Source organism: Chroicocephalus ridibundus, chromosome 16 (assembly GCF_963924245.1).
Source record: "Chroicocephalus ridibundus chromosome 16, bChrRid1.1, whole genome shotgun sequence".
In the NCBI taxonomy this organism is placed as follows: domain Eukaryota; kingdom Metazoa; phylum Chordata; class Aves; order Charadriiformes; family Laridae; genus Chroicocephalus; species Chroicocephalus ridibundus.
In genome coordinates, this window is record NC_086299.1 from 5,265,000 (window position 1) to 5,286,507 (window position 21,508).

General features: G+C 41.0%; 1 protein-coding gene across 5 annotated transcripts in view; it reads left to right on the top strand.

The window, feature by feature from the left end:
* The window catches only part of DHRS3 (dehydrogenase/reductase 3), an 83,368-nt gene that overhangs the window by 44,586 nt on the left and 17,274 nt on the right, over window positions 1-21,508 (top strand). For 2 of the 5 annotated variants that reach the window (XM_063353551.1, XM_063353550.1), the window contains exons 4-5: window positions 1,580-1,719; window positions 5,191-5,679. In XM_063353551.1, coding sequence (XP_063209621.1) covers window positions 5,485-5,679 — 195 coding nt within the window. In that variant the 5' untranslated portion in view covers window positions 1,580-1,719; window positions 5,191-5,484. Of the gene's footprint in view, window positions 1-1,579; window positions 1,720-4,689; window positions 5,680-6,411; window positions 6,433-7,233; window positions 7,357-21,508 lie in introns of those variants that run through there. The other 3 variants (XM_063353549.1, XM_063353554.1, XM_063353552.1) reach the window with 3 other exon arrangements.

Below are 21,508 nucleotides of genomic sequence, written 5' to 3' on the forward strand. Positions count from 1 at the left end.
CTTTATTCATGATACTGACTTGTTGTGAGACCCTGGGAAAGCAGTGAGACATCCAAACGTAGCTTTTCGCACCAGGCTGGACACAGACTGTTTTCTGTCAAGGCTGGAAGTGAAACAGAAACCTGGTCCCTTTGAGCTTAGTCCATGGCAAAACTCCACTTACAAGGCAACAGTATCAGACTCTGAATACTTAATAGTATATTGAAGGACAGTGTGAAATCATAGAACCACTGGGACACATTTCAAATGGAAAATGTGAACTCAAGGGAAGAATGAAATCAAGAAGCACAAAAATTTAGCTCTTGATTTATCCAAATCTGACAGCAGTACTTCATGTAACAAAAACCAGATTGGCTTGGCAAAAGGTTTTCCTTTTTTAAAGGAGGTTTAGTTTTAATCTGTGATCGTGATAGATTGTCCATGGTCAAGAACCCTGCGCTGATGTAAAATACTGGTATTACTCGACACCCTCGTAACACAGACTTTCCATTGTGTAACAGCGCTGTTCTGTGTTCCCGTTTTTTTCACATCTGCTTACCAATGTACTGTACATATTTGGGTGGGTTTTCTTAAAGTTGAAAACACAGAATTGTTAGCCCAAATGGCTTTCAGACATGCCTTGAGCATGCTTTTAATTTCCAGCTCATTTTCCTCTCAAAAGTTCTCGCCGTGTAGCAACTTCATTTGCACGAACAGACTTCCGAGTTTGCTAGGAACTTGGCTGCAAAGGCGCTGTGAACAAATTTAGGGTTCTGCCAATACATGTAGGTGCAACATCAAGATCTAAGCATTCAGACACTTTACCTGAGCCTCTTCATGTAACATCGTCATGTACATGTCAGGTCCATGTAACATTGTTCTGCAAAAATGGACTTTCGTTATGCAAGTGATGTGTGTAGAGAGTGTATCAGCTTGTTATGGAGGCAAATGTTGCTTTTTCACTGCTGTTTTTTCCTTCAAGACAAAGCAAGTAAGAAAAAGTTGGTTTCTAGGACTCTCAGAGTATGAGTAAATCTACAGCAACTACAATCCAAAAGCTGGGTTGCAGTTACTGTAGGCCTTCGTAACCTGCCTTTACATTAGCTATCCTAAATATAAACAGCAGGTTTAGTTTTATGCCGGACTATTACAGTTAGGCACTATTGTGATTAAATATTCAGAACGCATTAATGCATCTTTTGAGTTATAGTCCCAGGAATGGGTCATTCAGTGATGATCTAAATTTAAGCCTATTAATTCAGAATAGATTCATAAAACTGTATTAAAGCCGTCTTCCTTTACACTTCCGTTAAGAAGTACAAATCTAGAAACGTAAAGAGACAAGCAGAAGCCAAAACTGAATGAGTTACCGCTGAGATGTATTACGTGATTGCCTTCTTGCTCTTGTCGCAAACTGAAATAAAGCATAGTTTAAAGTGCCAAGAAAATGGCTTAAACCAAGTTGTTGGGGTTTTTTCAATTTGTACTTTATTGTGAGTGTCTGTATAGGAAACAAACAGTGCAAGTATCCAAAATGCAGAATTAATTCTGCAACTAAGTGATAGCATTAGCAACTGATGCAATTTTACAAAATCTACAGGCCTCCCTCTCGAACGCTGCAGTGCACTGGTTAAGGACTGCTGAGTAGAAACATGGAAGGGATTCACTTTGGAACAACTTTTAACTTATAATTTGAAACAACTGCTGTGATGTGACAGATCCTTGTGAGCATCAGCAAAGGTATGTACCAAGTGTCTGTTTGCACCTATAGACATTTACTGAAAGCAGTTTGGATAATCAAACCTACGTAGTTCAGGGGGTTTCACTAACAGAGATGAACTTCTTGAACAAAAGCACATGTTGGTTTTGTAAAGGTGACAGTTTGGAAAAAGACCTCCTGCCAAAAAAGAGCACAATGGTTTCTATAAAGCAATCACATGAAATCCCAGAATACTACTTTTTTGCCACTTTTCAGAGTGGAACTGCAAGTAAAAGGGACAAACCTTAGCTGTTCTCAGCATTCTATATAGCATGTGTAGGATTTAAAGCTATTTGACTTTTTGGTGGAATTAGGTGAATTTTAAAATAACTTGCATATATTTTTCACCATATTTATTGCAGGCAAGATGCAGTTACTTCATTTTTCCTATGAGTCTGCTTTTGCATCTTGTTTTTGTACATTTGTGCAACGTAGCAACTACTGATTTTCACTGCTTCAAGGTAAACCTAAAGTAGTAAAGAAGTAAAATAGCTCATACTTTCAAGAAATTTGAAGAGCAGGTTAGGAAAATTTTAAATATCTAGAACTGTCTTTTTACACCCACTCCAAATTTGGTAGCAACTTTGCTCATAGATCAATAAACCAAAATCATAATGAACGAAAAAACCCTACTTCCAATACATTTTAGAATATTATTCAAGCTGATTTAGTTATTCAGACAGATACATGAAATGAATATTCACAAGATTATTCCATTCCCACTGGCTTCAAAGGACTGGCAAATGTTTTAAATTAATAATAGATTTTGCTTTTAATCTGAACAGGCTAACTATGTAATATTGCTGACCTTTCTATTTTAAATGTGTCCGTGGTGATTTATGCATAAAGAAACTGAAGTCAGGAATCAAAAAATCAATTTTACTTTGACAAACTTCATATCCTTTCATTTTTAACACTGCTCCTTATTTCCATACCAGAAAGTTGTTATATTTGTTACCAGTCCAGACACTGAGTCATTCTTGTTTAAACCAGACACTGGGTTCTCTGTGTCATTTCTCTCTCCCCTTCAGAGTTTTTGGACTGAGAGGAAAATTGTAACCCAGGTGCCTCCCCACCTCCATTTCTAAAGGTATTACTGTAAAAACACACAGAGGTGCTAACTGCTGCCAAGCAGCAATGGAAATTCTTTGAGCTGTGGTTATTTCAGATGCAGTTAAGTTAGGGAGTATCACTTGATTCTGACAGTATGTACAGCCTTACGGTTTCCAGTTAGAATGCTTCATCTTCTTCTCTCCAAAAACCTCTCTCCTGACACTTTATGATGGTGCAGTGATAGTCATATCACTTACTTCTTATGAGGTAACCAGGTATTTAAAGGTAAAAGTTCTGCAAGTTTCTCTCTAAATTTTATTTTCTTTTTTTTTTTTCTGAAAACTTTTGTGGAACTTTTAACAGAGCTGAAATTCAAGGATTTAGATATTGTTCATATTTTCTGTCAAAATATCTATGTATGATATAGGTTTTAAATGTGGGTGGCACTAGAAACTCGGTTGCTTTTCTTACAAACAACCCCTGAACGCTCTGTTACCATGCGGCCACTTGGAACAACGCCAGTTTTCAAAAATTTCTGTTTGATTCTGAAGTATAAAATTGAATTTATTTTCAAAGAGATTCTCATTTCTTGGCTACCTATGTATAGGTGCTTAAATCCGTACACTTCCACTGAAGTGGTGCTACTAAAGCTACTCTAGACGTGAAGAAGTTTGAGGGTGCCTTTCCAATGTCATTTTTCAGTAATTCTAGTTTTTGCCACTAGATGGCTTCCCAGGATAGTGGATATAGATCCAGACCTCCTGAATTAATATGTGGGACTGGATTAATTTTGGTACATTCTTAATGATATATAGAGTCATAAACCCGAAGTTCTTTCCAGCACAGGTGAGAAGACAGCAGGGTGAGGTCGGACAGCCTTGAGCATCTTTTGACATCCCCAAAGTTCTGCGTTTTAGGTTATTTCTGATCGGTGCCACAACTACAAACTGTGTAGGAACAGCTCAGCTCAAACGTGCAGTCACATCCTCCGCAGAAATGCTTAATCGGTAGAACTGAAAACATCACTTACCACTTACCTGCCTAATGCTTCACAGTGCGGACAACCAAGTCGGGGGACCTAGTTGCAATACACTTTGCCCTTTCTCCACTTACAACATAGTTTAAAGTGCTATGGAGACCTTCCTGTGTTGCAACTCTGCCCTCGTAACCAGACAAAAAAAGTCTTGGACAAGGAGAGGAAAAAAACTACCTTTTGTTGTGAGAAAGTGAGTCTCCCTCCCTCACTCAGAACCAGCCTTTTTTATTGCCTCGCTACTAAACCCCTAGTTTTCAGCAATGCGAGCTTGGAAAATCCATGAGCTGTCACGCTGTCCACAAAAACCTTGGTCCAACGGTAATAGATTTTGATGATGATCAGCCTAGGCTGGATTTAGCTGGGCAACGTAGGGCTGAAAGTCGTTTTTTCGTCTTATCTTGGGCTCGCAGTTCCCCGGCAGAGCCCCGTCAGGCAGAGATGGCTCCCTTCCACCCAGCCTTAACCCGGGCTCTTCCTGGAACTGCTTTTCCCCGGGCTCAGGTCAGACCACAGCACCTTCTTGTAGCCGTGGGCACGTTAGGGAGGAGGCAGGGGCTGCCTGGCTCGGTGACAGCCTGCCTCGGTGCCGGCTGCGAGCCCAGGGCTGCTTACAGAGAGCCCAGGGCTGCTTCCAGCGAGCCCAGGGCGGCGTGCAGCGAGCCCAGGGCGGCTCGCAGCGAGCCCCAACTCGCCGCCCGGCAGCCGGCGGTCGCCCCAGCCCTGCGTGTGTGAGTTGATGTGCGGCGGCTCCCGGCTCGCTCCGGGGGAGGGGAGAGCAGAGCCAGCCACTCACAGAAACAGTAGTGAAATCTCCCCGACACTTTAACTGTCAATCAGGCTTAATGGGGTATAAAAACTCCCCAGCGCCGCGGCTGTGATAGGCAGAGAGAGCAATAGGGAGAAATGAGTAAGAGCCAGAGCTGAAATAGTGTACGGCGTAATTCCTGCTCTGTGATCACAGATACTCCAAGTGCAAAAACCAGGAGAGGGGACAGAGAGAGGCGGTTATCAGCTCAACCTTTGCAACCGGCTCAGGACTGAACGCCTATAGATATTTATAGATATTAAAACAAAAACAACAACCTTGCCCTGAATAGAGCCTTTCTTTAAAAGAAGGTCCTGGCAATTCTGTCTTATTTAAGCAATTTCCTGAGTCTAAGAATAGAAATGAGCTGCCTGGAGGAAGGCACTGCAGGCTGAAATTTGGAGACATAGGCTGCTTTATTTTATTTTTCTAAGTATAAAAACCTTCCATTTGGATACTGGATTTTTATGTCGGTCTTGGAAGCGGAGGGATGTATGGTTACTTTTAATTTTACTTTTTCTCTCTCTCTTTTAATTTAAAAAAAAAACTGTCTTCCAGTTAAAAAGCAAGGAAACCGTTTTACCTGCATGTGACAATCCCAGAGGACACCGATCAAGAAACAGGGGATTGACTTGGTCTTCTGCACTACTTTACTCCTACCCCATTTTTTTTAGGGGGAGAGAAGGATTTTTCCAGTCCAAGAATCTCTTGCCCCCAAGTTTTGGAAGGGGGTTGAAGACTTGTCACCCGTCTGGGGGTGCATGAAGGGTATTGGTTTTCTTTCTCTGTTAACTTGGTTTTGTGAAGGGTTGGAAGAGAATTTTGCCTTCCTGACTTGCCTGGAACAAGAGGATGATTTGGAAATGGCTGGGCGCTTTGCTGCTTTTCCCCGTGCAGATGGTTTATTTGGTGGTGAAGGCTGCCGTGTGCATGGTGCTGCCGCCCAAGCTCCGAGACCTGTCTGGGGAGAACGTGCTCATCACCGGAGGCGGCAGAGGCATCGGCCGCCATCTGGCCAGGGAGTTTGCTAAACGAGGAGCCAGAAAGGTGAGCACCGGCATGGAGGGGACGGGGGGAGGAAGCTCCCACCTGCTGCTCTGCTGGGGAGTCCTCCGACTCCAAGACTTGAAAGCCTTTTCCCTCACCTCTAGGTGGGACTGATGGGGTCACTTTGGGAAGGTGCAAGGGGAGAAGGGGCACTTGTTTTGCAAAACCCTGGCGTGCTGAGCCATTATGTTGTCTGACATTTCAGAAGTTGCCCGCTCCTTCCCTGCATCCTGCCTCCTCATCTCATCTAAGAAAATGTCAAGGTGAGAAAGGGGCCCCCTCGTGAGTTCTCCTCTGCTGACAAAGGAGTGGTTTTTGCTCCAGCCTGGGATTCCTGTGGCAGGGAGAGGAGAGCTATGTGATTGCCATACGTGAAGCTAGTGCTCACTTGCATTTCTGTTTACTAGGCTGCTTTCTGGCAGCCCTGGTTCCTGGGATCGTGTACAAGCAGAGAGGGGGGCAGCCGACTGCCGGCTCCAGCCTTCCAGGCTGAGCACACCTTTAGCTCTCCTGGGGCACAGCCAGGCTGCCGCTGCCGCACGTGTCGCCCCACGGGAGAGGGGCTTGGCTCGGAAAGAGGAAAACACTGTGTGCAGGAGGGTTCTGGCTCTCCGTCCTAGTAATGCATTCTCTCAGGAACGTGGGCAGAAGGGTTCACTTTCACCCTGATGGTTTTCCATCTGTGAAATTAATTTCTTGTGCTTTCTGAAGTCCCCTGTATTTTGCTTTTTGCCAGCCCAGAGCTGTTCAAAGGTAAGGTGAATGAGACCCCAGCAAGGAAGAAAAGCACAACGTGAGTGGGAGCTGTGAGACTGTTTGCACGTTTCCTTTAGGAAAGAGGGGAAGGGAGAGAGGCTGAGAGACTGGTCTGTCCGCACAGCTGCCTAGAAATGCCAGTGTGGCTGGTGTGACCATTCTCTAGCTCACGAACCGGTGGTTTACCTTGAAACTTTGTGTTTTTATAAGTATAGGTGTCTCCATATGTGTGAATCAATCAAGAATACAAAAACCACACACACCCTGAAACGAGGCTTGAGATTTAAAGTTCCATCTCTCCCTTAATGGGTAATGAAAGGGAGGAATTGTGAAATTAGACAGCTGCATAAATACTTCTCTCTGTGAGAGAGGATGAATGGAGAATAAAGAGGAAGAGAAATACAGAATGAAAGGATATTTAAAGAAAAATTTGCATTTAGTTTGGGATAGCGTTTTGTCACTTCCTTACACATGCACCACAGTTTTCTGTGTGTGGTATAGAGCTCTTCTGGCATACAACTTTGAGGTGTAAAATATGTCAGAATTGAACTTTGATGTTTATATATGCTTATGTTTAAACATCATGTTGAGATTTACAAATTCTTGGAGGCAGAGCAAACAAGTTGACTGACCTTTGGACCCAAGCAATTTGCTGAAAGTGTATTTATATTATCTGTTAGAACACCATGCTTCATTATTTATTTATTTAGGCCGGCTGGTTGCTATGCTAAGCTCTGGTATTAACGTACCACCATTTCTACAGCTAATCCGAGCGCCGCTTAGCTGCAGTTCAGCTGGAAGCTGAACAATGGCAGTCAGTCCTCATGAACCAGGTGACATGGGGCAAAAGGAGAGGGAGCTATTTAAGATACAGCACTGAGGATGAAATCACTATAAACAGATGTAGACTGTAGTTCATTGGTATGTCTGAGCTATAAAATCTCTACATATCTTAGAAGGAAAGAATCAATGAGAATAATTGTTGGGAACCTTTGTACTTGTCTCATATGGTGTTGTGAAATGCTGTGTCGTTGCTAGTTACTGTTTAGAACTTTGGGGGTTTTTACCTTATGGGTTTTTTTCATGTCTGTCATGAGGCGTTTCAGTATTTGCTTTTACTGAATTTGAATTAGATTCTCCTTTCAGTTATATCATGGCTATCCAGTAAATCAAATATGGCACTTGGCAAGTTTTGATCCTCTCTGGTAGTGGCACTGCCTTTCTGCCTTTGGTAGTGGCACATTTTCCCTGCAACACTCAAGCAGGCTTATCCTTTTCTTCCTTAACATTCTTAACGACAATTTTACCCAGATGTGGTAGTTTCCATTCCCTTTGCTGTGAGGTTTCATTTCTTTCCTGCCTTCTGTGCTCAACCCTAACTTTGTGACTGTAACGCAGTTTCCATGTAGAATGCAAGACCTCTCTGGCACCAGTCCTCGATTTTATGCTTTGCCTCAGACGATCAAAAACAAACAAAAAAGACTTGAAGTGGCAAGCAAGTTGTCTTTCAATAAGGCTTGTGAAAATTAACTATTCTATTTTTCTGTGGTCTTCATATGCAGTTAACTGTTTTACAATGATATGCAAAGCTTGAATTATTGATCATAATTAATAATTTATAACAGGTTCCGATTATCAGATGGCGTAGTGACAGTATTCCAAGTTTAGAAAAACACTTCCACCGAAGGTGTGAAATTCTGAGGCCAAGCACAGTGTTACATAGAGGTGAACACAAACAGCAACATAGAGATTCAGATTCTAATAGTGGGTGTGCAGTACATCTTGAAAAAGTCATCACAGCGCGTGTGCACACAGACATAGTGGCGGAGTTTTGGAGGTAGGCGGCGATATATAACCATATTTTTGAGATTAGAATCTTCTGAAAGATAGGTTAGTTGAGACTGTTAGCATATGACATTTCCTCTGATAATCAGACTGGATTGGATTTCATCTTACACTCTATCTTCATTTTCAGGGGCTGGTTTTGTTGATCACAAATGAGATGTATCTGAGCAGTTTTCACATAAGATGACAAGTGTTGTATCTCAATAAGATTACAAATTGACACATCTGCAACTTTTTTACTGTAAAATTCGTTCTTGCATTTAAAGCTATGAAGATGGCAAGAAATAAGTCAAAAAAAGGTTTACACAAATGGAAATACAGTGTCTTCTGCTTGATAGATGAGCATGAAGACTGAAATTTGCAGTCCAACAGAATGGAAGTCTCTTGGGCGTGATCATGTAAATCCATCCCGATTCCCATTCTCTACCCCTGTTCTTTTAAGTCCATCACTCTGCCATTGCGCCTCAAAGATGACTTGGACAAATAAATCTCTAGGAGACGTTTCCTTCTAAGGTGACGTTCTCATGGTTGTTCATTGGCCTCTCTGATGAAATGGCCAATAAGGGGACAAAGTGGTGTCAGTTGTATTTTCGGTTACAGAAGTGCCTGTCTTCTAGTTTTTTCAATTAAGACTACCAGTGATTTTTAGGCAAAGAAAGACTTTAATCATTAGATCGTTGCTGTTCAGGTGTACACTAAGAGGTCAAAGGATCCATAGTGTATTTTTACTTTCCAGTAGAAGTTTTCAAAAACTGCTTGGTCGTGGGAGGCATTGTGTATTTAAATGCTTCCTGTAGCACTTCTGGAAAAAACAAAAGCATGTAAATTTGCTGTATGCAGAGAAAGAGTGGTTTACAGATGATACTGGACATGTTAGTGTTATTATGAGGGATGAATAGCATTGAATTTTCTCCGGAAGTACTCAAGTATTGTAATTCAACTTTTATGCTGTTCCCCAGAGATGTGTCCAGATTCAGAAGTGCCAGCTGAGGAGTTACTTTGCTGCGACTGAGTTGCTGGAGAAATGTACTTTTTTGGTTTCAGTTCCTTCTTGGTTGCTTGCAAAATTCAAAATTTTCACTATTGTTGGCTTTAACTCTTGAGAATTTTGGCTACACCTTAAAAGTATTTGACCAACACAGCATCACCTCTGCCTCAGTAGCTTTGTTAAGGCTTTTAGCTTTTGATATTCTGTGGTTAGCCAAAACCGCAGAGTATATGTGGGTTAATGAAAAGGGAGAAGGAGATATTTTTATGAGTTTATGATTTAATGCCTATGAAATGAAAGTCCACTTCTAAACCCTAATGTGTTTTGCAAAGAATATACTGTATAATGGAGTTAATATTGGGAAGACTGGCCCCTTTGAACAATATTTCTTGTGTAGAGGAACAACCCTCTACAGATGTGAGTGGTCAGGGGGGTGCAGGGGCTGAATGGGTTCATTCACTGGTGGTTAGGCTTGGAAAATGCTTCTGGTTTCCTCTAAGCCATTTGCTTTTCCTACAGCATTTTCTATTACAGTGCCCTTGCCAGAGAGCTGTCAGCCCTGGTTTTGATGATCTCCAGTGATGAAGTTTTGATTTGTATGTTTTTTATATGTCATTTGTATATCTTGCTATTTCTTTCCTTTTAGGACATGTCCTTGATGTCTAAAAATTTTCCTTGTAATTTTCATTTACTTTGTTCACAGATTACTTAATCTGGGGTCTGATTGAACAGGAAAGAGATACTTCGTTCTTAGGCATTCTGGATTATTATATGTCGGCAAAACCTAATAAAAGTAACTGAAAGGGATATAATTACATGATAGAAACTGATTCTCCAACTCTAGTATCTATTTTAATATTCAAGGTTATCTGACAGTGACTTTGGCATAATTGTTTAGGCCTTTCCTGTTGGGAGACTGGTCAAAAGCCACTGGTTTTCATTAGGTTTGTTATTAACGCTGGGGGCTCTGGGCTCAGAAATCAGCAGTGTGGATCTTCAGTAGCAGATCCACAAGAGATCTTACACAGCAGTGCTGTTCTCGTGTTCCTTTGTGATCGTCGCTGTGATCTGTTTCTTCCAAAATATGTATATTTTGTCTTCCAGTTTTGCTTTTGGGTTTGTTGTGTTTGGGTTTTTTTCCCCCTTCCAGCTGTGCTATGTTTGCCTTTTTGGTAACTGTAGCTATTGATGAATAAACAAGAGGGCTGTTAGGGACTATGGGGTGTTCTGGCATGAGAGATGTCTCCGAAACGCCAAAGGGGTCAGGGGCAGCCCTGGCCTTGTGTTGGTGTGACAGTACTGCAGAGAAGAGTTGAACAATTCCTATTAACCTTGTTTAGAGTTCTTCACATTCATCACCATGCAAGAAATGACCTTGTAAATACCCAAAAGATCTCTCCTTTCACTGTTTTGTCCTCTGGACGTTCACTCTCTGTAGCGCAGGAGACTCTGCGACTCAAAGGGCTTGCATGCTTGTGCAGCGGGTGAGGTAAGCACTCTGGAATATCAGGACAGACAAGAGACCTTGCTAGATGGCAAGGAGCTTGTATCACCAACAAAAACAAGAAACGGAAACTTCGCTCTTGCATGGAATGTACCGCTTGATAGCCATGACCTCGCTCTGTCAGCACTGGAGTCTAGACAATTACGTCTGCAAGTCTGCGAGGTGCTTTTAACAGGATGGCAATGTGATGGGCAGCTGTAGAGTGCCACAAATGCAATAATGCAGTGATTATTTTGGGATAGTGAAGAAAGATCCTGAAGGCGTTACTTGAAAACTTTTGCTTTGAAAATTGACCAGAGACTTTGTTGTTGTTGTTGTCGGTTTGATTTGTATTTTGCTTACATCACTCCTGATTTTATTCAGGCTAGAAAAAAACCCAAACCTGAAATCTCAACTGTTCTTTCCATCATTACTTTCACAAGATTTTCAAAGTCAGACCTTAATGTCTTCATTTAGGAAGATAGCCTGTCGTTTGAGTGTGCTATCCTCTTTCAGTTCAGCTACAATTGGGATGGTAATAGGAAATCCGTGGAGGAAGGAGCAGCGAGGAAGGGACAAGGGGTGCGCAAGCCCCCACTGCTGCTGAAACCCAGAGCCTGTTTGTGTTCCATTGAATCCAACAGAACTAAAAACCTCAGAGGAATTGCAGGTGCTTGAGAGCCATGTATAGTTGGAGAGTTTCAGCTGAGTGAGATTTTAGGCTATAAATTCTGTTTAGGTTGAGAGTATTTCGGAGAGGTTATGTAAAAAATGGTATCAGGTCTTAGAATTTAGCCTTGTATTCCCAGTAATGGAAAATTTGGCAAGTTTTGAAATGAATTTCTACAATGGCATGCTCCTCCCACATTACCTACACAAACTGCGTCTGTAGTGCTATGAATATTTCACTTTGATCTTTATGAATCATGTTGACATATGATTGTCCCGGTTTGTATGAATTTATATATACCTTTAAAAACTTCTTTACAGCGCATACCAATGCTCTCTGATAAAAGATAAATTTCATTGTGACTAGAGGTGGAAATGGAATTAATACTAATCTCCTGAAGTGAGGGCAAAATACTGAGACTGCTGCTAAAAGTCATTCAGAGCTGTGACCTTTTTTAAGGTGTAGGACAAAAGCAATTGGTATCTCACATGCACTTCAGTAAGAGTTCTTCATCTAAAATGTCTTTTAAAATATTGGTCACTCTCAAATATTCATCTCTGACTTCACTTTCAGGACCTGTAGAATACTCTGACTAAACTGTATCTTGCTTGAAGAACCACCTGACATTGAATTTTTAACGCACAGGAATGTTAATCTGCCACAGAGTTCCACCCAGATGGGCTGTAGTGTTCCAAACCTGAAAACATTTCTTTTGTCATGTGTGAAGGTGTACAGTTTCTGATAATGTGCTGGAAGAGCGGGGAGGGGATGCGATAGCGTACCTACCCTCCTGCTTGCTGTCTGTCAGGTTTTTAATCCCCTGCGGCTGGGCCAGGCATCAAGAAAACACTTGTATTCTGCAAGTAATAACTGATTTCTGAGTATCTTGCAATTCACTCTTGAGTTCAGAACATGAATAGACCTGATCTGGCCACCCCAGAGGAGATTAGTTCTGATATATGGAAAAGTGCTGATTTTAAATTACATAATTCCAGAGCTGAGAGGAACTGGTTTTTCACAGAATATGATTAATCACCATGGGCTTGTTTTTAACAGGCACCGTGATCTAACATAATGAAATCATAAAGCCTTTAAAATGATGTTTATAAAAGAAATGGACACAGTTCTGCTGTACTTTACCCAATACAAATGCAGTATGTGAATGTACTGCACAAACAGATGTGGAGTTGGCCTGGTGTATAGTAATTTCGAAAAGGCTCAGTATAAATTTTACATATATAATTTTAGATTCCAGTACTAAGACAATCTTGTCAAGAGAGCATCTGTCCACATCCTGAATGCTTTTTATGTCCTGTGGAGATACCAGAATGACATACAGGCCATGTATCTACTGGATTTCTCCGTAGTAGTTTAGCAATGCAAATAAGTAACTAGCCATTTTGAAAAGGCAATCTGGCATGTCTCAAAATGAAAAAGGTTTTTTTTTACTTTCCTAAAAGGAAATTTTGCATTTTCTATGTTGTATGTATTGTAGTATAATGAGTATATTTACCCATAGTGCAAATATCAGGTTCTAGGTAATCTCTCCTGATGTGTGTGTGATTGAAGAAAAAAACATAGGAACTGAACAGTTTCAGGCATATTTTTAAATAAGACTACTTTAATCTTATTTAAATTTAAGCACTTAATCTTACAGCAAACTATTAGAGCATGTCATAACTTAGCAGTATCCAGAAGTACACAAGAAGAATTGGGGAGTGAATGGTTTTCCGTGTCATGCAAAATAATACATTAATTTGGAACTTTTGGTGAACTGTGAGAGCACAGATCTGATTGAGTTGCTTTATGGTCTCTAGAAAGGCTTTCTTTCGATAAAGATTATATACTGACAGCAACTTTATTTAATGGCTTCCTGCTGGCAGCCCACTTCCTTGTTGATTGAATTTAAGGATGGGCAGAAGAACTCTTGTTTCACGTCCCAGGCTTCGACGGCATGAAGCCTGTTGTGTGTGCCAGTGCCAAGGCCGGCGGTTTGAATAACACGCTGAGTAAGTGTCACTGCTTGGCAAGCGCCGCCAGGATTTATCAGACATCAGATCCATTGGTGCCTCTGAAGCAGCATTCTGGCTGGAGCTGTTTTAACTTATAATTTAGAACATACCTGTCTTTTGTTACTGAGTATGTTGTAAGGAGAATAAATAATGTTAACAAGAAGTGGAACTTGCAGAGTAACAGGCTTGTCATCTCGCATCAGGGTACAGTGATGTCATGTGAAAATATTGTCCCAGTGAGACCGGGCTGTGTTGGCACATCAAAATCCAGCACTTTTAAAAATGCTTAAGACTGGCATCGAGACAATTAAATGAGGCTTCCCACAAAATATAAGGATGTGTCTATGGTGTAGGAAATCTTGAGGTAAATTTTAAAGATGAGGTTATATATTAATGTTGTTGTAGAGCCTCAGAAACCCACCCATGCACCAGAAATTATTCAGCATAAAGATGCTAAATGTGCTGTATTAGGACAACAGAAAAATGCCTACCTCGGGTTTTACAATGTAGATACACACCAAAAGGCAACAGCTGAATAGAAACACAGAAGTCTGTACCGATGGGGGTTGTACAGCAAGTGGTTTCAGCACCGCTCATTTAGCCGTGTTTAAGTGTTTGGAAAGGCACCACAGCAATGGAGGTTTTAAGGTGGGATTTGAAAAGCAACAATAAAGAGTTTTGGGGAATGTTTAGAGATGCAGACAGTGTGGTGGAAAACACAAAGGTTGAAAAGTGAATGCTGGGAGGAAGGGCTGCAATAGGAGCTCTTCTGCTAAATGAAAGGTGAGTGGTAACATGGGGATAGCAGTGAATACAGAAGCTTGGATCTGGAAAGCTTGCAGAGGAGGCAGGGAGGTTCACCATGAGAGCTGACCTAGTCAAAGCAGTACACCGGGTATACGATCTTGAGCAGGGGGGTTGGACCAGATGACCTCCAGAAGTCCCGTCCAGCCTCAACCATTCTGTGGCTGGGTGATCTTAGTCTTATTTGTACCAAAGAAAGGAGTAAGGCTGCTTTTCTGAATTTCACGGCTGACAAGACGGTTTTGGTCTATGATGTTTCATCTTACTTATCTGAAGTGAGTGATTCATCCCTATTTTATTAGGTGGTTTCATCACCTACAGTGACTTGTAAACGTGCTGCTGTGCATTTCTGTTGCATTTACATCGTGGGTCTGGTACAGGCTAGGAAACCGTTGTCTCAGATTTGTAGAAGTGTTTCCATCTGAAGCACTGACATATAAAGGTAGTTTTTACTGTGCTATAAAATGAATTAAACATGCTGTTGAGCTAATGTCTGATTAGTCTGGCACAGCAATTTGCTTTAAGAGTGACCATAAGCACTGCATACACTTCTAAGCCTTCTGACTAAAAAGTTTAGAAGTTTGGGGTTTTTTTACCCTGCTGTGGAAACCTGTCATGATAGGATGATACTATGCAGTGGATAGTAAAAATATGAAGGAGGAACTTGGAAAACTCTGAATAGACTCTGAGTCTATTCATTCCTCAAACAGATCAGCAACATTCAAAGAGAACATACACAACGTTAGTCCATCAAGAACTAGCTGATTTTACATCATACTACCACAGCCAAGACCAGGAATTTAGTCTTAGAGTAACCTGAGAGGTATGAAAGTATTACGACACTATTTCCAAGAAAATAACTAGGACAAATAGGCGATGATGATGAACTCCACAGAAGTAGGCAGTTAATTCTATAGGAACTATGGGGAGAAGAAAAAAAGACAACAGTTCTGTTTATTTCCTTCCCATAAAATTGGATGAGTGTGTTGAAATTCTGTCTTTCCTTCTGGACAGTTTGGAAATGTCAGCCAATGATTATTGATTTTGAGTGTTTGTTTTAAAATCCATTAACAGATGTCTGTTAGTTGTTAACGTTCATTTTTCACATTGATTTCTGAACTGAATTGAAGACACAAGTCTAATACCGTTGCTGCCTTAAGGTACTGTGTAGGAAAGGGAGACTGAAAAGGAAAAATCTTAAAGACAGAGAACAACAGCCCAGGAGCTGACCACCGAGAGAGAACAAGCTCTGGAATTTTCAAACCTGTGTGCTTATCAGGAATATAAAGCAGAAATTACTAGAGAGATCTTTTTAGCTGGGCCCAGACTCTGTTCTTCAAAGCATCGTGTCAACATGCTGAAGAGTCGAACAAGTCAGACCCAGGCACTGCCAGATCCGTTGGCTGATAACACTGACGCCAGTAGAAAAGGGTCAAATACATGTTGTTTGACCTTTATCCCAGCGGGGATTAAATTGATTCTAATTAATAGACTTGGGAATAAATGGGTACCTTGGCAGAGTTTGTAACTAATTTAAATTGTTCATCCTATTAGCTTAGCCATAAACTATGCATAATTACAAAAGGATTTTGTGGACAGCCACCCTTATGTTGCCACCTTCTTAATTACAATTTATTGAATACAGCGCTCCAGAGCTCACTTGTTTTGACTAACATAGGGATTTCTGTTGTCTAACACTGCCTGAGCAAATGTGTCAGTGCTCCACTTACCGCGGTGAAACGCTGTTTGAAAGCACAAATGCAGCTCTGCTGAAATCAGTTCCGCTTTACGTATGGGACTAGAGATAAATCTGGCTCGCAGTACGTAATCAGTGGCACTTGTGCCTCTGAGTACACATAAACAACTTAAAATTATACATATTTCAACGTGGGATAAAAATGATGCCTGGAAAGATACTGGGCTGTGGTTATCCTGTAGTATGACATCTGTTCAGCCACAGGTTAGAAAGAGTCGATATAAAGGTGGGGTGGCGCCTTTGGTATGACCTGGCTAATATATTTCATCCCTTATCTACATGAAGCAGCCGTTTAAAATAGGTGCAAATGGAGTTCAGGCCCGACTTCTCATTCAGTCAGTGCTCCTTCTCGTGGTCAGCACGGATACTGGCTTGCACCGGTTGTATCGACAGGCAGTAGTTGTCTTTTAGATACATCTTCTTTCCCAGTAAGTCCTGGACCGAAGCTGCTCGCTAAGTTTCTATGAGTGACGACCTGTATCAGTGAGTGAAAACTTCAGACGCTGAACAAAATCTTATTTCAGTGTTTCTTAGAAGCTTCACTGGGCAGCAAACGTCGCCCATATAGCTAGGCCTACGTTCAGAAATCAGGAGTTAACACTCAAAAACACATGATCTTTTAAGTAGTTATAGTTGGGGTTTTGTTCTGTTTGCCCTTTGAATCACCGGTACGCCCAAGTTACATTTTCAAGATTTTCTTCATATCAGAGGAGTGGACAAGCTCGCACCACTTCAACTGAAAGCAGAAATTGTTAGATAATCTCTTCACTCCGGGTGCTGGACCTTAAGAAAACCCTCAAATATACTAGACTTAAATTAATGGGAGTGGAAGATGTTGTTATAAAGGCACTGCTCAGTTCACCTTTCCGTGCCCTTAAAAAGAATGGGTCAACAATAACAGTTGACAATCAGGTATTTTCAACGTGAAGATTAAATTAGTGTTTGTCTTAGATCTGTCATGTTAATCTCCTTGCTTGTAGTAAACAGAGACACCTTGTCTCTCCCATCGGTACATTCACTGGGCGAGACTTGGCTGTGGTAGTTTGGAGAGGGAATGGGAAATCCTGACATCCACTTTCAGCAGCTTGGCTTTGTGATGACTACAAACTCAAATTCCCTGTGCCCTACCTCCTAAAAAAACCCTTACCAGCGAGGACAAAACTCAGCTTACTGCCTTAAAGAGAAGAGGTCATGCTTCCAAGTAGAATATTAAAGACATCCAGCTGGTACAAATACTTTTTTCCCAAAGTGGTAATAGAACAGGGCTGGCTCTGACCACAGTGAGCTGTCAGAAATGATGTAAGAACATTTCCAAGCCTCTTGGGAAACACGGGAGTCCTGTCTCGCTGAACTGAGTTATTTGATTTTGGGTTTTAAGATATGCTGATTGTGCAATGTTGTAGAGTGTTCTTTGTGTTGCTTGTTATTTGATTTTAATCCAGGCCCCTTAGAGACTATTGTCTGTGTTGTGTTTATATTTGAATGTGAGCTTTATGGAAGCAAGAGCTTTGCCTCTTTAAAAGCAAAACGTTTAGCCATCAAAGGGCTTTTTCAGGGTTTCATTTCCCTAGATGATGATGTGCAGCTCTTCTGGATTGCTCTAGGACACCGTTTATGCTGCAGGGCCCTGTGTGGATGTGTACACACGTGTGTGTGTGCGGGTACGTATGTGTGCAGGGATCTGGCACCTTGCAGCTCCTTTCCAGCCCCGAGTTCAGCAGTGGGTCAGCCAGCTCCTGATGACATCCTTACACTTGTTTACCGCTCGCACAGAGGAAGTGCCGTGCTGATGGGTTTGACCACTGTCATCAGCTTATTTTAGTCCAGTATTTTTGCAACATCAGAAATTTAGAAAAGCATCTTACTTCTGTAAATTTATTTTACTTTCTCTTCCTGACTGAGTTAAAAGGGAAAATAAAAGATAGAAAACTACTAGCCATTGAAATTATACCACAAGAACAGTAATTGTTGGTCTTTACCAATTATTTTGTGTACCTATAAATATTTTTAGTGGCAGTAAAGATTGTTCTACAGTGAATGTGAGTCAAACCAAAAATAGACCTGTTTTTTTTAGGGCTACATTCACACACTTCTGTGAAGTAGTTTACAGATCCCCAATGCTCTGCAGCCTATTGGTAGGTAGAAACCCCTTATTGCATAGAGCTGTGCTTCTTACCGGCTTTGAACACGTTACAGAATTATTATGCCTCAATATTATATTACTTCCCCCTCAGCTAAATCTTAGTTACTGACCAGGTTACTTGATATAGTTTATTTCACTGGAAAGTAAAGCTTATCTCATGTTCTGTGATACCTAAATTGATTTTATGTTCACATTGAATTGAATTAACTTCATTTTGCATTGCAGTAGCCTAAAAGGTGTGCATGTGATGGGCAATCATATCCAAAGGATGGTAACTTCCAGGGAGCTGTAACTTATTAATATGCTAGAGCTTGATTTGTGATTACCTGACCAGCCCCTCTAGTTTAAATAAGTATCACTGTAGCAGAATCTGATTAGAATTGATCATTTCTGGATAAAAGTAATTATCGTATGTTTCATTTCTACATTTAGATATCATTTTATTTAACTAGACCTGTGCTGCTTTTCACATTTTTCATAAGCAGGGGAGCTAATCCATCTTAACAGTGTGTTGAAGAAAATGGTATAATCAGCGAAGGCCCCTTTTTAGCCATGCTGTACCCCTTTGGGGGCTGCAGGCCCTGGGAGCTTACAGCCCTCCCGTTCCTAGCCTCCTCCACTGACTTCATAGGCTGAGAGAGTTAAATGTGTCCTGAAAACTGTCATTTGTACCACAGATGAATAGAGTTTAGAAATTCTGCCCTGTTGCATAGCAACAGCCACCATTAAAAAAAATAACATTTTGAAATGTAGATAAAAAGATAGGAAAACAGTTAAGCATTTAAATATCGAAGCTTCTTCTAATCAGTATCCTTTATTTCTTTGACTAAAATACTTACAAGAAAAGCTCCTTTTGACAGTTTTAGATGGTTTTAAAACAGTAGCAATTCTCTTTTTCTGAAGGCAAAGAAAGGAGGCCTGTAAGGAAGCTTGTCTGGAGCCGTTGCTAGCATTCAGTTTATATACGAACTTAATGTAGGCTATTTTAACTCCCAGTACTTCTCCAGTAGCCTCATGGGAGAAATTATTTTTTTAGTCAAGAGTTACATCATATTATGCACGTGGATGATCCGGAGCATATTTTAGGCCTTCCTGGAGGGCAGTTTATAGTGACAGCATTAGAAATGTTATTCATCCTTAGGTTTCCATGTCTGTTTTTTGTTGCGAGCCTTCTTCCAGTTTAACAAATTGAAACACTTCCCCTATTCTTCCTTTTCTGTGATGTTCCTACAGGAGCTGGGGTTGTCTGTCTGCCTGTGTCTTCCTCTGGCTTGTAAACATTCCTCACGGCTTTCCTCATTCATCCGAGCTTTTAATATATTTACTGTTTTGTCCACCTTACTTTTGGGTTCTGCTAATGTGACAGTACAGCAAAATGCAAAGTCCCCTTGACTGGTAACTGGACTATATAATGACTTCTCACAAATCTCCATCACAATGTGGAGTAAACTTAGCTCCAGTTCACATGCAGCAATCATAAGCTACTGCCAAAGTTCACAACCCAGCCAGCATCAGAAGGCTAAATAAGTTACCTTTTGAGTATAGCATCTCATTGATAAAATTGTATTTATTATTTTTTATAGGGCTTGTAGAATTAAAACTGACAATTTTTTACTCTAAACTGGCAATTCAGTATAATGGGCACCTTTGTAAGCTATAAGGGGACTAGCCTTAGCAGCCTCTGGGTGCTGTCGCAAAGGTGGTGATGCAGTGGCCAGTCTTCTCCACTAGAAGTTAAAACCGCTCAGCGTTTCAAGATTAGGCACTCTGTTACAGAAATGATCTCAAACATAATAAGGCAAACTCTAAAAAATAATCCAGTTCTACCGGCCCCCAGTTTTTAGCTCCTTAATTCTATTTTTCCATAAATTTATGTTAAGTCTGATTTTTCCAGTTTGTTAGTTAAGAAGTAGCAGACTTTTCAGTTAACAGTTGGTTAAATCAGGCAATTTTAGGAGTTACTTTCACCCAGTCAGGTGATGGAAGTAACACTGTGTTGGATCCACGTTTTTAATTTCACTTGTCTCTTACTTCTAACATTACCCTGTAATCTAAGCTTTTGGTTGTTTTTAGCTTTATGAAAACAAATGCTCTTACCATTCAGTGTCAACATAACTTTCTGTCCTAGTAAATGTTTAACTCTATTACATGAACATTTAACCTGACACATGAGAAGAACTCTTTACCCTGAGAGGTATGTGCAGTAAGTAAAAATAATAACGCAGCATTTTGGAAGGAAAACGCACAAACAGTAAACCTTCCACTATGCTGAAGTGCCCCGTTGGAGCATGGCATTTTTGTCAGGCAGATGCAGCAATTTCTTTTTTTCCTTTGAAATGTTATTTACAGACTTTCTATCCCTTCATCCTGTCTGCTGTGCTTGCAGTACTAAAGGGCTTTCTGCACCTGCATATTTACCCTCCCCACAATTTCCTGAGATCTCTGTGGACATTTTTATATGAATCTGGATTATAGAGATGGCATGCCAAGCAAATGGAGGCGGCAGCACACTAGTTATTTTTATAGGATGGAGTATTATATTTTTGTTGGTAGAAATCTTCAAAGTCTTACCCCGAATACATAACTTTAAAAAGCTTACCCCTCTCCCCACCCCCCAGATATGCCACTTTTTTCTGCTTTGCAGCCAGAGAATTTTATTGCTGGATATTTCTTTGTGTGCTTTGGTTCCCTGGAGCAGAGGCCGGTTCTAACACATGGTGTGGCAGACATTCACCATTAAAATCTGTCGGTTTTTCCCCCACAAATGCTTCCATGAACCTTTGCAGGGTGACAGCTTGTGGCCACTTGGTGCTTTTGTTGGAACGTGCACTCCATTTGACCCTGTCCCAGCGTTAATAGGATTGTAAAGGCTGACTCCTGCGTGACCTCTTCTTGCAAACAACCCTAACCCTTCCCCTTCCTCAACTGGTCGGTACCACAGAGCCGAGAAGTGCTGCTCCCAAGGCAGTCTGGAGTCGCAGTTCATGTTGCAGACGAAAGCAATTGGAAAAACCACTGGAAAAAAGTCAGCATGGGGCCACCTGTCCTTAAATAGTCCTGACTGTGAGAACAGTAGGCATTTGTTCACTTCTTTAGAGGGAGCTGGTCTTAAATGCCTGTATGCAGACAGAAAATTACAGATTTTCTTTCCAAGGAAGGCCTCTATCGAATAGGAGACAGGTGTTTACATACTTCTTTAAGACTTCGTAGGTGCTGTTTTGTTTCCTTCAGAGGAAAAAAAGGGGGTACAATTGGAATTGGTGGTGGTTTAGGTGAATAACAGTAATCCCATTGAGTGCTAAATCAACATATAAAATAATGAAAGTTCTGACTCTAGACTAAATGAATTGGAATTCACTCTTTTAGTCTCCC